Source organism: Rhinopithecus roxellana, chromosome 12, assembly GCF_007565055.1.
Source record: "Rhinopithecus roxellana isolate Shanxi Qingling chromosome 12, ASM756505v1, whole genome shotgun sequence".
Taxonomy (NCBI): Eukaryota; Metazoa; Chordata; class Mammalia; order Primates; family Cercopithecidae; genus Rhinopithecus; species Rhinopithecus roxellana.
In genome coordinates this window covers 67707357-67729364 of record NC_044560.1, presented here as the reverse complement: position 1 = coordinate 67729364, position 22008 = coordinate 67707357, and the positions used below count along the sequence as shown (strand labels likewise).

The following is a 22008-nucleotide window of genomic DNA, read 5'->3' as shown; positions in this document are numbered from 1 at the left end:
CTAGTAAATTTTTATTTCAGCTATTGTACTTTTTAGCTTCAGAATTTCTATTTGATTCTTTTTTCTATAGTTTATGTGCTTTTATTACATTCTCTACTTAGTAAGACATCTTTCTCATACTGTCCTTTAGTTCTAAAGACATGGTTTTATTTCATTTTTTAACTTGCTAAGAGAGAATTCTGGAAGGTTATTATTCCACCTGTTTTGCTGTCTCCTAGATCTCTTATCTTCTTTAAATATCTTTTTGATATTTTGTATGATGAAATGGAAGAACATATAAAGTACATATAGTGCACACTGTAGTGATTGCTTTGAAAGCACTATACGGCTATTTGAGTTGCAAATTCAACTAGCCAGTTTTGTCATAGAGTACCATTTTTTATTGACAGACTACCAGTGTTATTAAGATATGAGTAGTTTACAGATATTTTCTTGAAAAGGAATGAAGTTAGCCTGTCATTTCAAAGAAAACAACTGCCAGAATTTGATGCCAATGATAAATTTCAAGCTCTCAAGCAAAAATAAGAATTAGGGCAAACGTATTTATCACTGAGAATTTAACAGATTCCCAGTACTTATGTTTTCCTGATAAGTAACATTATGTTTTCCTGATGATGTTAACAAATGTAATTTCTGACATTAAGTAATGAGCTATATCAGTGTTTGGAAGACCTACATAATTCCATAAATCAGTATTTTCAGAATGATTAATATATTATGTTAATAAAATCATGTATAGGCAAAAGATCTATGAAAGTATAAAGTAGACCAATAGATTTTAGTATAAAAGTACAAAATGTTCATTGAGGTGGGTTCAGTTTTCCCATAGAAACTAACCTTCAAGAAACTACCACTTATCAAGTTTTGGTATAAGGCATAATATGATAGAAGAAAATCCATAATTATTTGAAAAAGACAACTTAAATAATTTTCTTTTTTCCTACTACATATCTCTATGAGGCTAGATTTTCTTCACAACCAATTGAATACAAAAACAAATATGAGAATTTAGCTGCAATCTATTAATCCAGACATTACAGAAATGCACAAAAGTGTAAAACTGGGTCACCCTTCTCATTAATTTTTTTGTTTTGGCAAATATAGTTAACGTTTATAAAAATATTGATATTAACATATAATGGGTTTGTTGATATTTTAAAGCAATTGACACATGAATAGTTTTAAAATTTGTTTTGGTTTCTACTACAGTAAATATCAAAAGTTGGCTGGGCACGGTGGCTCATACCTGTAATCCCAGCACTTCAGGAGGCCAAGGCGGGTGGATCACCTGAGACCAGGAGTTCAAGACCAACCTGGCCAACATGGTGAAACTCCATGTCTACCAAAAATACAAAATAGCTGGATGTGTTGGTACGCGCCTGTAGTCACAGCTACTTGGGAGGCTGAGAGGCAGGAGAATCACTTGAATCCAGGAAGCAGAGGTTGCAGTGAGCCGAGATCGTGCCACTGCACTTCAGCCTGGGTGACAGAGTAAGACTCCAAAGTTATCATTCACATAAACAAAAACAAAAAATTTGTAAGGCCTCTAATAATAAAGGAATTCTTTATTAAAAGTGCAAAAGGATTCTGATTCTGAAGAGTTTGAGAACCACTATGCTAGATTTTCTAATTAAAACTCTTAATCACCAACAGGGGACCAAGTGAACAACATAAAGGTGGCTTTGGTTCAGCACTTAATTCAGTTTCCCATATTTAGTGTCAATATTTTTGTGTGACCCATATCCAAAATCTGCTCATTCACATAAGCAGTATGGTCATAATTATTTAATCTGCGGAGAATGTTTTAGGTTTACCCTCTTTGCTACTTGAATAGTCCATGCTCCTTTTGTGTCATGGCCTTTGCTTCTTCTGCCTGGAAAGCTCTCCTACTCCTTCTCCTAACAATTCTTATTTATTCTTTGGGTATCAGTTCAAATTTTACTCCCTCAGGGAAGCCTTTCCTGACCTATTCTAACCTCTTACATTTTCCAGATTTGATCAATTTCTCTAATTTCTCTCATAGTTTTGTGCACTTTTCTTTCATAGCGTGTATCTCAATTAGTAATTATGATTTTTGAGATGATTTAATTATTGCCTATCTCCTCTCTAAATTTAAGTTCCATAAGGGCAAGTTTCATTTTTGTTTACCGTTTTATCCTCAATGTGTATCAGAGTGTTTGGCAGTACATATATGCAGAATGAGTCAATTATTTTCCAATATGAAAAACACATGCTGAAGAAAAGGAGAGCACATTTCATTGATTATTCCATCATTTTAAATAGTTTTTCAAACTACCAACCATGAGCTATGAGAGATCTGTTGAAAACAGTTTCTATTATATAAGCCTTCAAGTAAAAAGATGTCTTCACAGTACAATGACTCTGAAAGAAATTAAATTGCTTGTTTCACTTACACAGATGCCGTTTCCCAGAACCATGCTTCATTGTTCTAAGATAATTTTTAAAAAATAATTACAAAAAAAAGACTTTTACTAATGATTATGATTATGCTCAGTCTTTTTCTAAAATTATATTTTATTAAATGCAAGAGGAGATTGATTTCATTCTGTATTATTTCTTTTGGGACTCATGGTACATTTTCCAACTTCAGAAATTGTTTTTAAAACCGCAGAAGTATCAGATGAAATTAATGTGGTGACTACCTCAGGACAGTAGTATTTTATTCTATTCCTTCCAAGAATGTAACTGTTAAAAATTACTATAGTTATTTATTCTTCACTTTACAATTTATTAACTGAGAGGATCATATTTTATTCTCTTCCATTTGAGGAACTTTGTGTGTGTGTGTTTTCAGGCAACAGAAACAAATAGTTTTTCATTTGAGGACTCTAGACGCTGGTCCTACTTTAATTAGGAGACCTTTAGATTTGGATGAAGGTGGCATATTGTCCTTTCAGATAGCCAGGTAATATTTGCAAAATCTGTCTAACTATAAGAGTTACAGAACCCCTTCAGATAATAAGTCTGGTATACTTTACAGCAGTGCTTTCAGAATTTGCAGCCTTCACTTTGGAGCACTCAGTGTTGATCTTATTGCTAATCTCAAATGGTTTTGTTTTACACAGAAGCAAATGGATATCAATGCTGCTATTCAAGCCTTGATTGAATCAAATACTGCCCTACAGATGGAGGTAACATATCTGGTTTTATTTATATTGGCACTGTCTCTCAATATACCAATTAAACAGAGAAGTTTTTTAGAGGCCAAAATGTGACATTTTCTCAAAGATTGTATTTAAAACAGATTGAAAATGTGAAACCATTTTCAAGAACGAAGTAAGTGATTTTGGTATAGTTAAGCAGAAATATATGCTCAGGATATTTTCTAAGGAAAACATTTAAATCAAAAGTGTAATGCTGTTATTTGTAAGTAATTTGGTACTAGCCAAGAAAGTAGTTAAATGAAGTTAGCCATGTTTCTTAAAATGAGATATATATATTATCACTACTCATTTATTTTATTTAAACTCTAATCATTCAATGTGTAATTTAAAAAACATAATACAGTAGACATAGCAATTCTTATGTTAGCTTGAAAACTAAACTTGCAAATGTGAATTTAACTTCTTTAAAAGATTAAGATTAATAAAACATACACATATGCCTATGCTTAAATATAAACTGTTCTTTACATTCTACTCCCAACTTACTACACATAACGGAAACACATTCTTCTCCTGCCTTGGCCCATGTTGGTCCTCAGGAGTTTTTTGCTTACATAATTCTTATGATGACTTGGCAGAGCTACCAGAATACTGAAGTGACTTTAATTGACCACAGTGAAGAGATATTCAAAACCCTGAACTACCTTAGCAATTTATTGCACAGCATCAAGAATCCTCTTGGCACACGAGATAACCCAGCACGAATCTGCAAAGATTTACTTAACTGTGAACAAAAAGTATCAGATGGTAAGTTCTTGGTTACCTCGAACTCTGATGTCAAATTTCATTTCATCAGTTCAGTGTATTTGAGATTTGTAATGTGTTCACTCCAAATCACAGTTAGTTTGATAAAACTCTGGCAGAAGCCATTTTAATGTCATCAAGAATAAAATACTTTATGAGGGAGACATGCTTCTAATGTCATCCACCCCTTGCTATATCATTTGCTTACATTTTGTACTTGGAATACAGCATATTCATATTAAAAATTAAGATAGATAGGCCTGACCTTTGCATTAACAGATAGTAGCACCCATCAGAACTTGGTAAGTCAGGACTACCAAAGTTAACAACATAAATAGATATATTAGAGAATCTCCTTCACCATACTCCCTAAAAGTCTAGTTTTGTTTTTAAATACAAAATGGAATTTAAAGGTCCCATTCTAGAATTGATGCCCATGAAGATGGGAGTGGTTTGTCATTCTTGGAAGTTTCTCATCTCAACACAGATGCCCCAATTTCATTAGCCAGAGGTGCAAAAATGAACTTAGATTGGAACAATCAAGGCAAGGTTTTAAATCAAGAGGAGCGAGTCATCAGTTAAACAGGGGAAACCCTGTCTGCTACAAACTCTAGTTTTAACACAATGACGTTTTTGAAAAAAAAAAATTATGATTTGAAAAATGCTGATGTGAAAAATGCTGGTTTGAAAAAGCTATGTTATGTTATTCTGTGGTCATTTTAATTTAGTTTATACATACACATGTCTCACATACATGCACTCACACACACACAAATGCGCACATACACACATGTCCAAAACATCTGCTTCCGTTCTAGAACTTCAATGAAAACAGTCATTTTGTTTATATTAATAAAACACTTAACTTCTAAAGATATTTTCTGCCCTAGATTAATATAAAAACTAAAATAATACTTACAATTGTAGCTGCCTATAATAATTCTCAGCTTGATTCTTTCCCATATTTGAGGGCATAAAAATGTAATTCTGTAGAATTGAAAGGAACAAAGACATTGTAAGATATGCAAAATTAGTATGAAATATAATTCAAAGTCTACCTTCCTCATAAGAGAAATAACTAAATGGTGTGGATTGTGCAGTATTCAAAATCTCTTTATGCCCCCAAATACTTTCATCACTAGAATATGATAAATGCTATAAGGAAAAACAAAACAGCAGGGAAGGGGGACTTGATAGGAAGTGGAGCACAAGATACAATTTTTAAATAGAATGATCAGATAAGGCATCCATGAGAATGTGACATTTGGGTGATATCAGAAGGAGGTAAGAGAGCAAGCCACAAGAAATCTAGAGAAAGAGGTTTCCAGGCACAAAGAATAAATGCAAAAGCCCTGAGTCTTTGAGTATACCTAGCACGTTTTAGGATTAGCAAGAAAGCCAGTATGAATGGAAGAGAGTGCATATGGGGGAGAATGTTAGGAAATTAAATTAGAAAGATATCAAAAAGTCAGATTATACAGGACCCTCTAGAGTACTCAGAAGTCTCTGGCTTGTACTCTTAATAAGATGGGAAGCCACTGGAAATTGCTGAGCAAAGAAGTGACATAATTTGGCTAAGATTTTTTAAATATTACTCTAGCTAATATGTTGCAAATATAGTGAGGAAGACAGGGGTAGAGGTAGAGAAACCATTGAGAAGGATATTGACATGATCCAGGAGAGATAATGGTTGGTTGGACTAGAGTTGATTGTCAAGGGAGTGGTAAAAAATGGTTAGATTTTTCAATATGCTTTGTTTTAACAAAAATCATTGTTAGCATCCTGGCTAACAATGGAATAGCATTCCATTATTGGAATGCTAAGCATGTGGGAGTTATTTATATCCTACTGCTTAAGGTCATCACCAAGGTCTGATTGCAAAAATTCAAAAAAATGACAGCCTCAGGAATAAATGGGTTAAGGTAGAGCCAGCAGTTTTTGTTGATAGATTGGACGTGGGCTATGAGAGAAATAAAATGGTAAAGGATGACTCTAAGGTGTTTGTTTGTTTGTTGTTTGTTTTTACCATAGAAGGGTGGGATGTTGTTAACAGGAGATGCAATTTTGGAGAAAAGATCAGGAGTAAAATTTTGGGTATATTTACTTTGAGATGTCTCTTAGGCATTCAAGTAAGAATGTCAAGTAGGTAGTTGACTACTCAAGTTGAAGGTCAAGAGGGAGGTCTAAGTAAGGATAAAAATTGTGAAATAATTTACATTTAATTGGTATTTAATGCCTTGAAACTGCTTAAGACTACCTAGATAGTAAGCAAAGGAAGAAATGAGGTCTAGGCCAGGCGCAGTGGCTCATGTCTGTAATCCCAGCATTTTGGGAGGCCGAGGTGGGCAGATCACAAGGTCAAGAGATTGAGACCATCCTGTCTAACACAGTGAAACCCTGTTTCTACTAAAACTACAGAAAAATTCGCTGGGTGTGGTAGCACGCACCTGTAGTCCCAGCTACTCAGGAGGCTGAGGCAGGAGAATCACTTGACCCGGATGCCAAGGTTGCAGTGAACTGAGATCACACCACTGCACTCCAGCCAGGCCACAGAGTGAGCATCTGTCTCAAAAAAAAAAAAAAAAAAAGGAAAAAAAGAAATGATGTCTAAAAACTAGAGCCTAGGGCTCTCTCATGTTTAAAGATCAGAAAGGTGAGGGCGAACTAGCAACGAAAACAAAGAAGCAGCTATCACTGAGATAAGAGGAAAACTAGATTAATGTGGTGCCCTGAAAATCAAGCAAAGAAAATGTTTGCCAGAGAAGGAGGGAAGGGATTAACTGAGTCAATGTTAAGTAAAGCAAAGACTGAGAAAGACTACTGAATTTAGCAATGCAGACATCATTGAGAAGCTTCATCAAGAGCAGTTTAGAGGAATGGTAGTAATTAAAACCTTATCAGATTTTAAGAGAAAAGGATAATGCTAGGAACTTTTCATTCCCAGTAATGAAACAGGTAATTCATATTACCTGGCTAAATTAATTTTTTAAGTTAAAAGCATAAAATAAATAACAAACAACAATGAACTTTCAAGCTGAGACTTTAAAGGAGATAGCAGAAAGTGAACCCAACATTTAGAGCTACTTTCGCCCCCAGTATGTTGAGAAGCTTGGTGGCTTCAGGAGGTAGGGGTCAAAAGTTAGAATCTGTGGCCCACCAAAGGTGAGGACTTAGGCTTTCAAAGGCCTGCACTCTAGTAGTAAGGATAAACTGGAAGAAAACGAACATTCATACAGACTGTAGCTTTGCTTCACATCATCTGGATAGCTCAGAAAATCCCGAACTTTGAACTTGTATTAAAATGGTTCCAAACTGCTGGAACCTCCACATACCTGTCAGAAGCAAACAAAAATCTTCTATAAAAGATAACATTATCCTAGGACTCAAATTATTTCCACAAGTAATTTCAAAAATGCAGTGTCCAGCACACAATCAACGACAACCGAACACACAAGTTGACAAAACACCATGAATGAGAACTAGTAGAAACAGCAGACAACAAAAGCAGACTCAAAAGAGAGAAGAAAAGAAGTAGAATTTAAATCTGAAACTATAATGAACAAGATAAGGCTCCTTTCTTTTTTTTTTTTTTTTTCTTTGAGACAGAGTTTCACACCAGTGCCTAGGCTGGAGTGCAGTGGCTTGATCTCAACTCACTGCAACCTCTGCCTTCCGGCTTCAAGCAATTCTCCTGCCTCAGCCTCCCAAATAGCTGGGATTACAGGCACCCGCCACCACACCCAGCTAATTTTTCTTTTTTGTTTTTTTTTTGTTTTGTTTTTGGTTTGTGTTTTTTTTTTTTTTTTTTTTTTTTTTTTTTTTTTTTTTGTATTTTTAGTAGAGGCAGGGTTTCACCTTGTTGGCCAGACTGGTCTCAAACCCCTGACCTCGTCATCTGCCGGCCTCGGCCTCCCAAAGTGTTGGGATTACAGGCAGGAGCCACCGCACCCAGCCAACTTTTGATATTTACTATAGTAGAAACCAAAACAAATTTTAAAACTATTCATGTGGCCGGGCGCGGTGGCTCACGCCTGTAACCCCAGCACTTTGGGAGGCCGAGGCGGGCAGATCACGAGGTCAGGAGATCGAGACCATCCTGGCGAACACGGTGAAACCCCGTCTCTACTAAAAATACAAAAAAATTAGCCAGGCGTGGTGGCGGGCGCCTGTAGTCCCAGCTTCTCGGGAGGCTGAGGCAGGAGAATGGCGTGAACCTGGGAGGCGACGGAGCTTGCAGTGAGCGGAGATTGTGCCACTGCACTCCAGCCTGAGTGACAGAGCGAGACTCCGTCTCAAGAAAAAAAAAACAAAAAAAACAAAAAACTATTCGTGTGTCAATTGCTTTACAATATCAACAAACCCATTATATGTTAATATATTTTTCTAAAACTTAACTATATTCCCCAAAACAAAAAAAAAATAATGAGAAGGGTGACCCAGTTTTACACTTTTGTGCATTTCTGTGATGTCTGGATTAATAGATTACAGCTAAATTCTCATATTTGTTTTAAGATAAGTCTTCTATAAGAACACAGTTTATTCACTATAATAAAAGAGAAGGCAGGCCAGGTGCCATGGCTCACGCCTGTAATCCCAACACTTTGGAAGACTGAGGTGGATGAATAACTTGAGGCCAACATTTTTTTTCAATAAGTTTGAGACCAGCCAGGCCAACATGGTGAAACTTCATCTCTACTAAAAATAGAAAAATTAGCCAGACGTGGTGGAATGTGCCTGTGGTCCCAGCTACCCAGGAGGCTAAGGTGGGAGGATCTCCTGAGCCTGCAGGGGGTGGAGGTTGCAGTAAGCCAAGATCATGCCACTGCACTCCATCCTGGGTGACAGAGTGAGAGAGAAATTCCTATTTCAAAAAAAGAGAGAGAGAGAGAAGGTAGAATATATGTGCACAAGCACAGACATGTGGATAGATATGATAGTGGGAGTTTATATAAGTTACATAAATTTTCTTCAGATTCCTTCAGTTGTGTCATTGAAATTGGAAGGTTATGAGTTGAGGATAAGAATGAATGAATAGGTATAAGATAGTTAACTGTCTTAGTGATAGAGGGAATAAACTCTGGAAACACTATATTACTGTCTAGTAACTTTACAGACACATTTGAATTTGAAGAAGCCCCATCACAACAGTTGTGTTTTTCTCCTACCACTTTTTTTCTGTGCAGGTATAGGCACAGGTTAGGGAGAAACTTATGTAGGATTGGGGATTTATGAGACAAGTAGAGTGAAATGAGGCAGGGCAAGGGTGTTAAGGAAGTTCATAAGGACATTACTACAGTAAAGGACTGTGGATTTTTAAGCTGGGTAAGAAGGGAAGTGAACATATGATCATTAGGGACAATGAAAAAGTGATAGTAGGTCCTCACGAAAGTGAAGAATTATTGGAGTTAGGGCACCAGAGGGAGTGAACTGGCAAGAGAAGAGAAATGAAATTATGGAGGAGATGCAGTTGTTGGTAATAACAAAAGCTAGGATAGGATATGGCCTTGGAAGTTAATGGTTAAAGTAAGGTACGAGGGTAGGGGGAGGGTACAAGGTCATTGGTGGAAAAGTAAGAGGGTTGGGGAGGATACAGTTCAGGGAACTGAAGGCCAACATATTGAAAGCATCATCTACGTGGATTTAAAATCACCAAGAATTAGGTCATAAGTAGATTTTCTGAAAGCGATAATAGGCTAAAATTGTCAAAGAAATATAGTAAATGATTGTACCAGGAGGGACTAATGAGTGATAGAATGTGATTATGGTAATTTCAGTATGGAGTGTTTTCAGGAAGAAAGTGGAAAGAATGGTCTGGAAGTAGCAACGAAGAGCAAGAAAGATGCCTTCCCACCTTCAGGCATAACACTGTGGAGGCTACAAGAGAAGCCTTGTAAGAGAAGCAGTGTCCTCAGGGAAGAGCTAATTTTGAGTCAGAACATTTAGGCTCACAAAAGATATATCATGGTGCAGGACTTTATCTCTAACTCAGCATACCTTGAAAGAAATTATGGAGCCCTTATCAGTTCACCATTGTAGAATATAACACCTGAATTCAAAGCATTTCACCCCATATAACAATAAAAATTTGCTTGATGAAAAACCTGTTATAAAGAACTTTTTTATTATTAGCTCATATAGTAGTCAGATAGTATTTCTTGGAAGACAAGAGAAGGTGAAAGAAGATATATGTTTACTCCATTAGGTAAGACTGGAAGCCCTCATCAGTTTCTGATGAAAAATTCAGCTGTACTTTCTACAAACTTTATGAAATATTCGAAATTCTGAAGATAAGGGACTAGGAATGGTGGACCTCCTTCACCCCTTTCTTCTGTATTTCAATATATCATTGGTTCTCCAGATGTGATCCTGGGCCAGAATTAGATGCTGTTAGACATGCAGATTCTTAAGCCCCATGCCAGACTTCATAAATCAGCAACTGTCAAGGGTAGGGCCCAGCTATGTGTGTTTTAGTGATGGTTTGATGCACACTAAAGTTTGAACACTGCTGCAGCTGAGGACCATTTCTACCCTTTGAGCTACCAATTCAGCAAGTAAGCATTTTGAGGGATTAGTAGAATAGTAGAGAGGAGAATATTTGAGGATGTTTTGGAAGCTAGAGGAAGCTCAGGATGAGCTAGAGGAATCTTTGCTATGGAATAAAAGTGGAATGAACTTCTGCCTACTGTAGAAAAAATGACATTTGACAAAAACTGTTGAATTTTCTTGCCTTTTTAATGCAGGAAAACAGGGCTGCCTTATTCAAAAATTCCTGTCCCTTGTATTTGGAATAAGATGCTATTTTACTATTCTCAGTCTATTAATCTGGAATTAAGATGCTAGCCCATTGCTTTTCAATCTAAGTATTTTCTGTAGTCTGAGTTTAGGTCCAGTTTTATTCTCTTGGGCACTCAATGGAGTAAAGACTGGTAGAATTTCACTAGCTATAGGGACTTCAGTTTTTCTCACTGAATGATAAAGTGGGAAAATCTGAAAGAGTACAAAAATGATAAACATTTAATTGTATGTTTTTTTTATGAAAACAAAAATGTTTTCTTATTTTTATTTTACTTATCAGTATTATACATAAAGATATTTTTCCTTCAAAAGATCGAAGTTGTTTCTATTATAAAACAAAATGTTCATTTGAAACACTGTAATGATGTATAACAGAAATATACAAATATGCTTCATTAAGTTCAACTTTTCTATTAACTATGTAACTTTAAACAATTCACTTTTAGTTGCTGAACACATCTTCTTATCTGTAGAGTGAAGCAATCAATTTAGCAATTCTATCATTTTGATTAAAATTATGAAACACTCAAATTGATAGTTATGTGAAAAATACAGCATTTTTAGTATCAATTTTATATAATGCTTGCAGCATTCATTCATTCACTAAATGTAAATATATAATCTTCTAAGTTTTTAACAGGTAAGACTGTGATAATATGTATTTAAAGTATCATGATAATTTATAAGGATGTGGCCGGGCACAGTGGCTCACGCCTGTAATCCCAACATTTTGGGAGGTCGAAGTGGGCAGATCACTTGAGGTCTGAAGTTCAAGGCCAGCCTGGCCAACATGGTGAAACCCCATCTCTACTGCAAATACAAAAATTAGCTGGGCATGGTGGCACATTCCTGTAATCCCAGCTACTCAGGAGGTTGAGGCATGAGAATCACTTGAACCCGGGAGGCAGAGGTTACAGTGAGCCAAGATCATACTACTGCACTCCAGCCTGGGTGACAGAGTGAGACTCTCTCTCAAAAAAAAAAAAAAAAAAAAAAAAATACAAGGATTATGGCATTTAATAACTTTATGTTTTATTATAAATTATTAGGAAAATACTGGATTGATCCAAATCTCGGCTGTCCTTCAGATGCCATTGAGGTTTTCTGCAATTTCAGTGCTGGTGGCCAGACATGCTTACCTCCTGTCTCTGTAACAAAGGTATGTTACTGAATTTTAAAACATATGTTGTTATATTGCACAGTATCAGTGAAAAATTATTTTTAAAATTCTATCTCTTTAAATAATTATGAATTTTAAGAATGAAAGCAAAGATTTTTCTCTATTATGTATGAGAAATAAATATGTTATTTTTAAAAACTAGTTAATCACAGTAAATCTTGACATTTTGATTGTGTCTTTTTATGATTTGGCTTAGTTTGGCTTACTCTACTGATCATGTTTTTTAAATTCCTTTTAAAATTGTGCAACATGGTTGTCCTAGTAAAAGAGTAAACAAACAAAATATATGTGACAAAATAAAACAATCTCAAAATATTTTTTAAAAAAATTGTGCAACATATGCTATGTTTTTATGCATACACGCACATTAGAAATTTCTTAAACAGCTGTAGTGTTTGTAACCGGTAATCAGTTACCTGAAGTTTTGCTGAAAATTATATTATAATCATTAAAAAAGAGAATTTTGCCACAAAATCTTGCTATTTGTGTTTATTAGGCACACAATAACCTTTCTTAAACATCCACAGAATACTACTAAAAATTTCTTTCATGAATAATTCTATAAATCAAACATTTAGAACGAGTGCATGTTAGTTTGTTAAACTAACATATATTATAACACTGGGAGTTATAACAAATATTTATAAAACCTAAATCCTAGCTGTACCTATAACATATATTGAAACCAAAACTATGTTTCTTTATTTTTCTGATTAAACCAGCTTGATTTATGATCAAGAATTTCTCATTGACAAAGAACTGATACATGTGCCTATTGTGTGTTTTGTTCATCATAAAAAGACAGCAGATAAAATTCAATCTCTTTAGCTGCTTCTTATTGAACTGTCCTCTCCTCCTAAAACACCTCTCTTCATTAACTAGGGCATTCCATCAATTTATCTTAATAGGCGTTCACCATTATCACCCCTGAAATAGAAGAGGGAAGAATTCTTCCATTCCTAGGGAATCATGAACCTCTAATAAAGAGCAGCATGATAGTCCTACTTCCAAAATATCCGTATCATCATCCTTATTCCAGTGGAAATTGGCCCAGGATTATCCAGAAGGAAAGAAGATGGGGCTGTGTGAACTGTGCAATGGAAATAGGAGCAGTGGGGAAGCGGCACTCTAGTTCTTTCCATGACTGAATCACTTCTCCCATTTCTTTGATTCATAAACTCAACCCAAGGAAGACCAGAGAAGTGCTAGGACTAACAGTAGAGTTGGAATCAGGGACTGGGGTTCTAGTCTTTATTCCTCTATTAACCTAGGGAATAAAACTGTGATCCACCAGAGGGCCTGCTCTGTGCCAGGCACAATGCTAGGTAAATTACATTTGTCATTTTTAATTCTCATAACAACCATGCCAGATTGGTGTTATACCCCACTTTACTGACAAGGAAATTAAGTCTCAGAAAGCTTAAATATTTTTTGCAAGTTTCCGACTCTGACCTGTAAAATGAAGGAGTTGAATTACTTAAATTCTAACGTTCCTTATTATCTTTCCATGTGTATGCCCTTTTGCTTTTCCTCTCGTTTTTTTCTTTCTGTTTTTCTTTTTGTTATTTTTTCTTCTACATTACCTCATAACTGATATTTTTCTAACTTTATGCTTGAAAATTAGTACAAATTCCTCAGTAGGAACCATTTCTGTTCCCTTACATTATGACCGTATCCCTGTTTGAATAATGCTAAAGTAATAATAATAATAATAATAATAATGTCTGGAGCTATAGGAGAATCTGCCTTTCTGTTCAAGCCTGGGGAACGTGCAGTTTTCTTAACTCAGATACTGTCCTGTATTGTTCATTGTATTAGTTAACACTTGTTTAGGCATTCATTCATTCATTCAATAAATATTTATTAACGATCACTGTGTGAATGAAACTACATTAGGGGCTGGCAACACAAAGAATAGGGTTCTGTCCTTGTCCTTTAAGGCTCTCAAACTTAAAATTACTCAACCAGATTATTGTTACAACTTGTAACTCGTCTTTGGTAACTCTCACAAAAAAAATATCAAAGGCAGAGACAGAATCTCAGATTTTTATTTAAAAAAGTATTAAAGCATTAACCAAAAGCAAATTATTACTACATTTTATATAATGTGAAAATTATCTTTATTTTATTAATATTATATGTAGTAGCCTGATGATATGAACTGGAACCAGTCCATACAGGCTCAGGAAAGCCAATTGTTAACATTTCTTCCCATTGCCATATGCAGTGACCTCACCTTGGTAGTCTGAATTCAGCCGTGCCTGTAATCCCAGCACTAGGGAGTGCTTCTACCATAGGAGTCAGGAAATACTATAAATCATGGCTTTTCCCCCAAGAACCAGTGGTTAAACATTTACCAGCACACCATTGACTGCCACTTCAGTTCCAAGAAAAAGAACTTTCTGGAGGCTGCCTTTGAAGGACTTTTCCTCAGATTTTCCTGAACTGTTAAGTTTCTCAATTGCCACATGTTATAACCTGCATATTGTTTCTATGACATTAGTTGGAGTTTGGAGTGGGGAAAGTCCAGATGAACTTCCTTCATTTATTGAGTTCGGAAGCCACCCATATCATCACCATTCACTGTCTAAACACCCCAAGGTGGACAAGCACACAAACAAGTGGCCCAGGATTGCCTATTGGTTTCAAGGGATGGAATGGCCAGATTTTTAAAGTAAATACTCTACTTGAACCTAAAGTGCTTTCAGATGACTGCAAGGTAAGGAAATGGCACTTTTAGAATTGTTCAGTGTAACTAACTTAAAAGTGATAAAACCATAAAATTAGGATAATTAGAGTAAGACTTTAATTACAAACTGCAGATACAGAAGGGTAGTAGGTTTTAATGTGCCTGACTTGTAACTGCATTTTTTAGAATCAATCATTTGTTTATGTCATACCTTATCAACTTGTGTCATACCAATTGGTCTTAGATTTTTACATACAAAACAGGTGTTAATATGTAAATTTAATTTTTATTCCCTATGTGAAATAATTATACTTGGATAGATGGATAGATAGATAAATGATACATAGATAGTGTATTTGGATAAATATTTTCATGTGTTTTCACTGCTGTAATTCTACGTCTCGTTATTGCATAAAAGGCAAGTTATAGAGGCAAATAAGTTTTATTTCATTCTGTCAATCCCTGTACCTGATACCAAATATGGGTATAATTACATATTGACTGGCCCCACCAGTAAGTATTTGATTGTAGCCTATTTTTTTTCCATTAAAACTAAATAATGGGGCCAGGCGTGGTGGCTCATGCCTGTAATCCTAGCACTTTGGGAGGCCTAGGCAGTCAGATCACTTGAAGTCAAGAATTCAAGACCATCCTGGCCAACGTGGTGAAACGCCGTCTCTAGTAAAAATACAAAAATTAGCCGGGCATGGTGGCAGGTACCTGTGATCCCAGCTACTTGGGAGACTGAGGCAGGAGAATCACTTGAACCCAGGAGGCAGAGGTTGCATTGAGCCGAGATTGCACCACTGCATTCCAGCCTGGGCGACAGAGTAAGACTGTGTCTCAAAAAAAAAAAATTAAATTAAATAATGGGGCTGGGTACTGTGGGGCACATCTGTAATCCCAGCACTTAGGGAGGCTGGGGTGGGTGGTTCACTTGAGGCCAGGAGTTTGAGACCAGCCTGGCCAACATAGAGAAACTCCATCTCTACTAAAAATACAAAAATTAGCCAGGCATGGTGGCACACGCCTATAATCGCAGCTACTCAGGAGGCTGAGCCACAAGAATTGCTTGAACCTGTGAGGCAGAGGCTGCAGTGAGCCAAGATTGTGCCACCGCACTCCAGCCTGGGCGACAGAGCGAGACTCCGTCTCAAAAAAAAAAAAAGACTTAGTGAGTGAATCTAACGATACTTTGTTATCATACCAAGCTTATGACTTTAGACACGTAATTTATTTTCAATGAGCTTCAATTGCCTTAACTTGAAAACAAAATTTGTAGCTTAAATAATCTCTAAAGTTCCTTCAAAATTTAAAATTTGTGTCATAATAATTCTGTGAATAAGTGAATTAGCTCCTAAATAACAGCTCCACAAAACTCATCAATTGTGTTTCTCTATTGTGTCCTGGTTGCATCTTAATCATCGGATATTTTATGATATGTTTTTGTTCCATAGAATTTATTAGAAACAGAAGAGCATATACTAATAAGAGAAACAGAAAGCCATGGAAGGAAGAGAAGAAAGAGGGAAACTGTACAAATAGAGAGCGACAGAATGGGGGAGAAAAAAGAAACCTAAAAGATGATTGCACATAATTATAATTTTAATTATTTCTGACTGAGGTGATTCTGTTTATTTTCTACCTAAAATGCAGAGGTTGAAATAGCTCGTTCCCTTTTATCAAAGAAAAATATCCATCCTGAGGAATCAGTCCCAAATAAAGGAATACAGAACAGATGGTTATTACTCGTGTTAGGAATATTGCAGTCTTTTAATTCATATCTGGTCCAATGATTCACAGAGAGTTGAAGCAGAAGCCTGGCCTTAGCCTCTGGAACTGAAAAATTAGAACACACAATGCCATCCTAAAGAAAGGAATAAGCCCAGGTTTTCAATTAATAGTAGTAATTTTACCATTTATTGAGCATTGTTCTAGGCACTTTCCATTCATTATCTCTAATCCTTAAAACAAGTTCACATTATCTGTCAAAGCCATTGTCTACTGAAAGTGACTGCTAATGAAATGCATATGAAAGCATTTTGTTCTTATTTTACAGATTCAAGATGGCAGCTGGCATAAGGCAACATTTCTTTTTCACACCCAGGAACCTAATCAACTTCCAGTGACTGAAGTACAAAAACTTCCTCATCTCAAAACTGAACGAAAGTATTACATTGAAAGCAGTTCTGTATGCTTTCTGTAAAGTCTCTGAATTAGTTCCGAATTCAGGCTGTTGGCCAGGTAATTGCTGCAGAGGGAGAAATGAAACAGAAAGATACTGTCATTATGAAATACATGTAATAAAGCATTGGCTAAATCTTAAAGAATCTCAGGAAGAACAGACTTCCTCCTAAGAAGGAGAAAAGGCATTTTTAAAGGACTATGATTGATAAAGTATTTAATTCTTTTAAAAATTATATTGATCTCAGCTTTCTTAGAGAATTCCCTAGAACTAAAAATGTATAAATATGGAATTCTTCAGGGTATCTTTTATTTTTGACTGAGTGCGTAGTACCCATTAGACAGCTGGAGATGCAGAGCACTATGGAGCAATACTGGCTAATGCTTCCAAATGTGCACTGCTTCTGTCTAAAAATTACAAGCCACAGTCTAATATGCCTTATTTTCCAAAACACTAAGCTGTATTCAGGTCCCTGATGGGCATATACATCTTAGCCGGTGATACACTACCTCTTACGTGTTGCCTCTTTGTGTTGCTTGGTGCTCTTTCGAAAACAAGGTGCTTATGGCTTTCATAGACTATTTCCTTTTTCATCTTTATCACTCTTTAAAAGTGTATGTACTGGTTACATCAAGATATGTTTTGGTTGTTAGTACTTATTTTAAATTGTTTGGTCACACACTTAATAACACGTAAAACTATTTATGTGAAATCCTTGTTTTATTTTAAAATTATCTTTGTGTATATGGAATCAAAGCCAGCACATTGTAACCTGTGCTTGTACACAAAGGAATTGGAAGATTTCTTTGTTTTTATTTTTTAAATTGTTGTAAAAATTATTATAGGCCAGCTACATCTAGTAGTAGGTTTGGGGTAGAGATTGGGGGTTGTGCCATACTGTTTTTAAAGTTCATGATCATCTGGAATGATACTTTGTGTATATATATTTTGTAAAGTTTTAATTCAGCAAATTTTTTTAAATTGCTGCTGTTTTAAATTATAAAAACTTTGTATTTCTGCTTTGTAGAAATTATATGTTTTTGTAGTATTCATTGATTTTCTTTCACTGTACTTAAATCTAGTGTTAGTACTTAAAAAAATTTAATTTACCAGTCTTTAAAGCAACATCCAGGAAAAAAAAAGTCTTTTCCCATTTAAAATAGGCTCAGCCAGTTCAGTGTCTCCTTGTTATCACAGAAATGTTAGTTCAATATTGAAAGAAAAATATTATACCTCTTGGTATCTAGAAAAGCTTATTCATCCATTATAAATATATCTTTAGCCACAGCAAATCACACTTAACCTATCTATAATAAAAATGTGCTTTAAATCATTTTGGGTGGTATTTCTTTTTCCTCTTTCGTTACAATATGCTTTTATTATTTATAATAGCCCATCTGGCATAGCCTTTCTGTGTTATGTATATCTATATTGTTAAGAAATATCTTTTACATACCTGCAAAAGGATTATAGGACCTATTTCTATGACAAAAATAAACTCTCACATATATGATCAAATGACTTTCAACAAGTGTGCCAATACCATTCAATGGAGAAAGGGCAGTCTTTTCAACAAATGGTTCTGGGAAAACTGGATAGCAACATGCCAAAGAATGATGTTGAACCTTTACCTTATATTACATACAAAAACTAACTGAAAATGGGAGCAAATATCTAAACAAAAGAGCTAAAACTATAAAACTCTTAGAAGAACACGTAGGAGAAAATCCTTCATGACATTGGATTTGGCAATGATTTCTTGGAATGACACCAAAAGCACAGTCAACAAGAGAAAAAAATAGATAAATTGGACTCTCTGAATATTAAAAATTCTCTGTGCATCAAAGAACACTATGAAGAAAATGAAGAAGCAGCCCAAGGAATATGATAAAATATTTGCAAATCATATATCTGATAAGGGATTAATATCCAGAGTATATAAAGAACTCCAGTGACTCAACAGTAGAAGCAGCAGCAACCCAGTTTAAAGAATGGGCAAAGGACTTGAATAAACATTTCTCCAAAGATATAGAAATGGCCAATGAATAAAAAGATTCTGGCTGGGCACAGTGGTTCATGCCTGTAATCCCAACACTTTGGGAGGTTGAGGTGGGAGGATTGCTTGAGTCCAGCAGTTCAAGACCAGCCTGGGAAACATAGACATAATCTCTACGAAAAAATTTTCTAAAAATTAGCCAGGTGTGATGGCACACATTTGTAGTCCTATATATTTAGGAGGCTGAAGCAGGAGCATCACTTGGGCCCACGAAGTTGAAGTTGTGGTGAGCCATGATCACACCACTACATTCTAGCCTGGGTGACAGAGTGAGACCCTGTCTCAAAAAAAAAAGGAGAGAGAGGAGAAAATGCCCCAAATCAATAGTCATTGGGTAAATGCAAATCAAAACCACCAGGAGGTACCAATTCTGTGGTATAATGCAAAACTGTATTTGCATTATCTCTGATTCCTGGCACAGGGTTCCTAAGACTCTTGGAATTTTCTAAGTGAAAGGAGTGTCTTTTGTTATTTATAATGAACCCTTTTCAGTAACACCTGAGTTTATGTTAATAAGGTTTTTTTAGAGTGGGGCCCCTAAAGAGCCTCAGGATGGAGCTGGTCCCCAGAAAGACCAAGTAATTAATTAGAGGGTTGAGATTTTCAATCCCACCTACTGACCCCTGGGAAAGAGGGGAGGGCAGGCCCTGGAGATGGAGCTCTGTAAAAATTCTTGAACAGTGAGATTTAGAGAGTTTTCTGTTTGGTGAACACGTTAACTTGCTGGGAAGGTGATATGCCCAGTAGGGCATGGAAGCTCTGCACTACACTCCCCATATTTTGCCCTGTGCATCTCTTCCAGTGGGCTGTTCCTAAGTTATAATAAATTAGTAAGCACAAGTACTAGTAATGATAAACTAGTAAACATAAATAAAGTGTTTCCTTGAGTTCTGTAAGCCATTCTAGCAAACTGTTGAACATAAGGAGGGGTGTCATGGGAACCTACCACTTGTAGTTCGTTGGTCAGAATTACAGATGGCCTCGGACTTGCATTTGGCATCTGAAGTGGGTACTGAACCCATTTATCTGTGGAACCTGATGCTAATTTCAGGCAGTGTCAGAATTGACTTAAATTGTTGGACATCCAAATTGGTGTCTGAAGAACTGGAGAACTGGTTGTTAGTTTTGGAAAACACCCCAGAACTTTACATCCATTAGATGGCTATTTTAAAAATAAAAAGGAATAATAATAAAAATTTTAAAAATAAAAAAATAAATAAAAGGAAAATAACAAGTGTTCTCAAAGATGCGGAAAATTGAAAGCCCTGTGCATAGCTGGTGGGAATGTAAAATGGCACAACCATTGCACAGAATAGTTTGGTGGTTAAATAACTTAAAAGTTGTGTGTGGGGGTGTGTGTATCTATGTATATGTATATATCTATGTATATATATAAAAGCTATATATACATATATATATATATATATAAAGCTATATATACATCTAGGTATATACCAAAAAAATTGAAAGCAGGGATTCAAATAAATATTTGTATATCAATGTTTATGGGAAGTATTATTACAATAGCCAAAAGAGATAAAACACCCAAATGTCGATAAAGAGATGAACAGATAAACAGATAAACAAAATGTGGTATATACATACAATAGAATGTTATTCAGCCTTCGAAAAGAATGAAATTCTGTTATATGTTACAACATGGATGAACCTTGAAAATATTATGCTAAGTGAAATAAGCCAGACACGAAAGGACAAATAGTGTATGATTACACTTATATGAGGTACCAAGAATAGACAAATTCATACAGACAAAAAGTATAATAGAGGTTACCAGAGGCCAGAGGAAGTGGGAGTGAGATGGGAACTATCCTTTTTTTAATGAGTGCACAGTTTCTGTTTGGAATGACAATGTTTTGGAGATAGACAGTGATGATGGTTGCATAGCAATGTTAATGTACTTATTGCTACTGAATAATACACTTTAAAATGATTAAAACAGTCAATTTTATGTTATGCATATTTTACCACAATTTTAAAAAATAGGGCCTTGGCAAAGATGTCTGCTTTTTCATTTGAAAAAGATAAAAATGGTTTTAAAATGAGCACAAAGGTTGAGTGTAAATTAAAGAAACCATATCCTATAATCTAGTTTCAGTCTACATGCTATATATTCTGTTCCAAAAAAATAATAATAACTCAGTTTGGACTTACATGATTTTTCTAGAGATCATTTCAGAAACATATAGAGGATAGAAATGCCTTGCTTTATGTTTTAAGTGTGTTCCTAAAATATCAAATTTAAAGCAAATTTCAATCAACTTAATCATAGGCAGTATAGTAGTTAGGAGTGCTCTGAGAATTCACTGTGTGATTTAGGGTGTATCATTGTAGGTTCATTGTCTCAGTTTCTTTGCTGTAAAATAGGGATAATAAAAGTACTTATCTCATTTGGTTGTTGAGTGGATTCGAAAATGGAGAAATGCTTAAAACAGTGTCTGGCACAAAGTAATCACCATAAACATTAGTTGCTGCTATTTATTGCCATCATCATCATCATCATCGTTAAAGATTTAATAGTTCTATGATCATTATCACCAAAGAAGTTTGTGCTAAATCCCTTAATAAAATTATTCATCTGCTTTAAAGCCATACTATCCCCATATTTTGTTGTATAAATATAGATTTTTATATATTATAATTACTATTTATTAAATATAAAGACTTTCTAAAAATGAAGTGCAGCATATAATATATATAATTAAGAAAGGTGTTTTGCTTTTCTTCCCATTTTTATGTATTAATGTAAAAATTACAGAGGTTTGGCTGGGTGAGGTAGCTCATGCCTGTAATCCCAGCACTTTGGGAGGCCGAGGCTGGCGGATCACTTGAGGTTGGGGGTTCCAGACCAGCCTGACCAACATGGAGAAACCCTGTCTCTACTAAAAATGCAAAAAATTAGCCGGGCATGGTGACACATGCCTATAATCCCAGCTACTCAGGAGGCTGAGGCAGAAGAATCGCTTGAACCCGGGAGGTGAAGGTTGCAGTGAGCCAAAATTGCACATTGCACTCCAGCCTGGATGAAATGAGTGAAACTCTGTCTCAAAAAGAAAGAAAAAAAAATTAACAGTGGCTATTACAAAATAAATATCATGGACATTTTCTGTAATATGAAACCATAGCAAAAGGAATATTGGACTTAGAGGCAGAAAA

General features: G+C 35.5%; 1 protein-coding gene across 1 annotated transcript in view; it reads left to right on the top strand.

Annotated features, from left to right (window-relative positions):
- COL24A1 (collagen type XXIV alpha 1 chain) overlaps nucleotides 1–18109 on the top strand; it is a 388303-nt gene extending 370194 nt beyond the window's left edge. The window contains exons 56-60 of the mRNA XM_030912579.1: nucleotides 3087–3152; nucleotides 3764–3932; nucleotides 11774–11883; nucleotides 14408–14623; nucleotides 16653–18109. Of these exons, the coding sequence (XP_030768439.1) occupies nucleotides 3087–3152; nucleotides 3764–3932; nucleotides 11774–11883; nucleotides 14408–14623; nucleotides 16653–16799 (708 nt within the window). The 3' untranslated portion in view covers nucleotides 16800–18109. The remainder of the gene's footprint in view (nucleotides 1–3086; nucleotides 3153–3763; nucleotides 3933–11773; nucleotides 11884–14407; nucleotides 14624–16652) is intronic.
- Nucleotides 18110–22008: the final 3899 nt, after the last annotated feature.